This window comes from Buceros rhinoceros, unplaced genomic scaffold (genome assembly GCF_000710305.1).
Source record: "Buceros rhinoceros silvestris isolate BGI_N320 unplaced genomic scaffold, ASM71030v1 scaffold21619, whole genome shotgun sequence".
Classification (NCBI taxonomy): Eukaryota; Metazoa; Chordata; class Aves; order Bucerotiformes; family Bucerotidae; genus Buceros; species Buceros rhinoceros.
In genome coordinates, this window is record NW_010433555.1 from 1,928 (window position 1) to 3,166 (window position 1,239).

The window sequence follows — 1,239 nt, forward strand, 5'->3', positions numbered from 1 at the left end:
GTGGCAGAGGCGCAACGGGGTGCCAGTACGTCAGTGAGGTTGAGGTGTAGGGGGCAAAAGTGCCACCGTAGCAGGGGGAGACATGCCTGGGACATGCCCTGGGGACCCCAGTGCCCCCAAACCCAGCTCAGGCAAATCATGGCCCCCCAGGCAGAGCTTTTCCACATTTAAAGGTTTCCATGGGGAAACTGAGTCACGGGGCGAGGTGCTACACCGCTGCAGAGATCACCCCGCGGCTCACACACCTTCTGGGCTCCCCGTCCTGGGCCAGCCCAGCCCGGTGGGGCTCCCGCAGGCTGCCTGTGCCCTGCCAGCTGGTCCTGGAGGACGGAGGGGAGAAGGGGAAGGAATGAGAGTTCCTCAGCATTGGGATCCCACGGGGTGCAGTTAACAGTACCTGACAGCCCCGGGGACCCCCTGCAACCCCATCCAACCTGTCCCCGGGTGGGACAGGGTGGGGGTCTCACTGCCCCCGGCACTGCTGCTAACAGAGAGGGGCTGGGGGGAGGAGTGACATCCCACGGGGTGCAGTTAACAGTACCTGACAGCCCCGGGGACCCCCTGCAACCCCATCCAACCTGTCCCCGGGTGGGACAGGGTGGGGGTCTCACTGCCCCCGGCACTGCTGCTAACAGAGAGGGGCTGGGGGCAGCAGTTCCCTCCACAGAGCAGGTGGGAGAAATGTTCTCCGTGTGCGAAACGCATATGTGGGGGTAGCATAGGGCCTCTCAGCATCCCGCTAAAGGGGACAGGGACTGCAACTGGGAGACACTGGTTTTGAATGGAAGTTCCTCTTCCTGACCTGCTGCCTTGTCCCAGCCCGGTTTCAGCTTCAGGAAACTCTGGGCTTTCACCGGTCCCGGCTTCCTCATGAGCATTGCCTACCTGGACCCGGGGAACGTGGAGTCGGACCTGCAGTGCGGGGCGGTGGCGGGCTTCAAGGTGAGACTGGGCCCCCCCTGGCCCCGGGGTCAGGAAGCAGCCGGGGGTTTCGTAACCTCTCCTGCGCCAACGGCCGCCCGGCCCCATGGCAAACTGTCTTCCTCAGCCGGCGAGCGGGAAGGATATGAAAGGATATGGCGGGGGGGCACCCAGGGGTGCGAGAATGACACCCTTCTGCCTGGGTTGGGGACAGCCTCCAGCCCCTGGAGGCTTCCCTTCCCCATGTCCCTGAGCTGGCTGATAACCTTGCTGGAGCCCTGGGCAGCCGGATCCTGCCTGGTAACCAGCCCCTGCTGC

General features: G+C 64.5%; 1 protein-coding gene across 1 annotated transcript in view; it reads left to right on the forward strand.

Moving 5' to 3' along the window:
* SLC11A1 (solute carrier family 11 (proton-coupled divalent metal ion transporter), member 1) overlaps positions 1–1,239 on the forward strand; it is a gene marked incomplete at its 3' end in the record, with an annotated part of 6,330 nt that overhangs the window by 580 nt on the left and 4,511 nt on the right. The window contains exon 3 of the mRNA XM_010144168.1: positions 820–963. Coding sequence (XP_010142470.1) covers positions 820–963 — 144 coding nt within the window. The remainder of the gene's footprint in view (positions 1–819; positions 964–1,239) is intronic.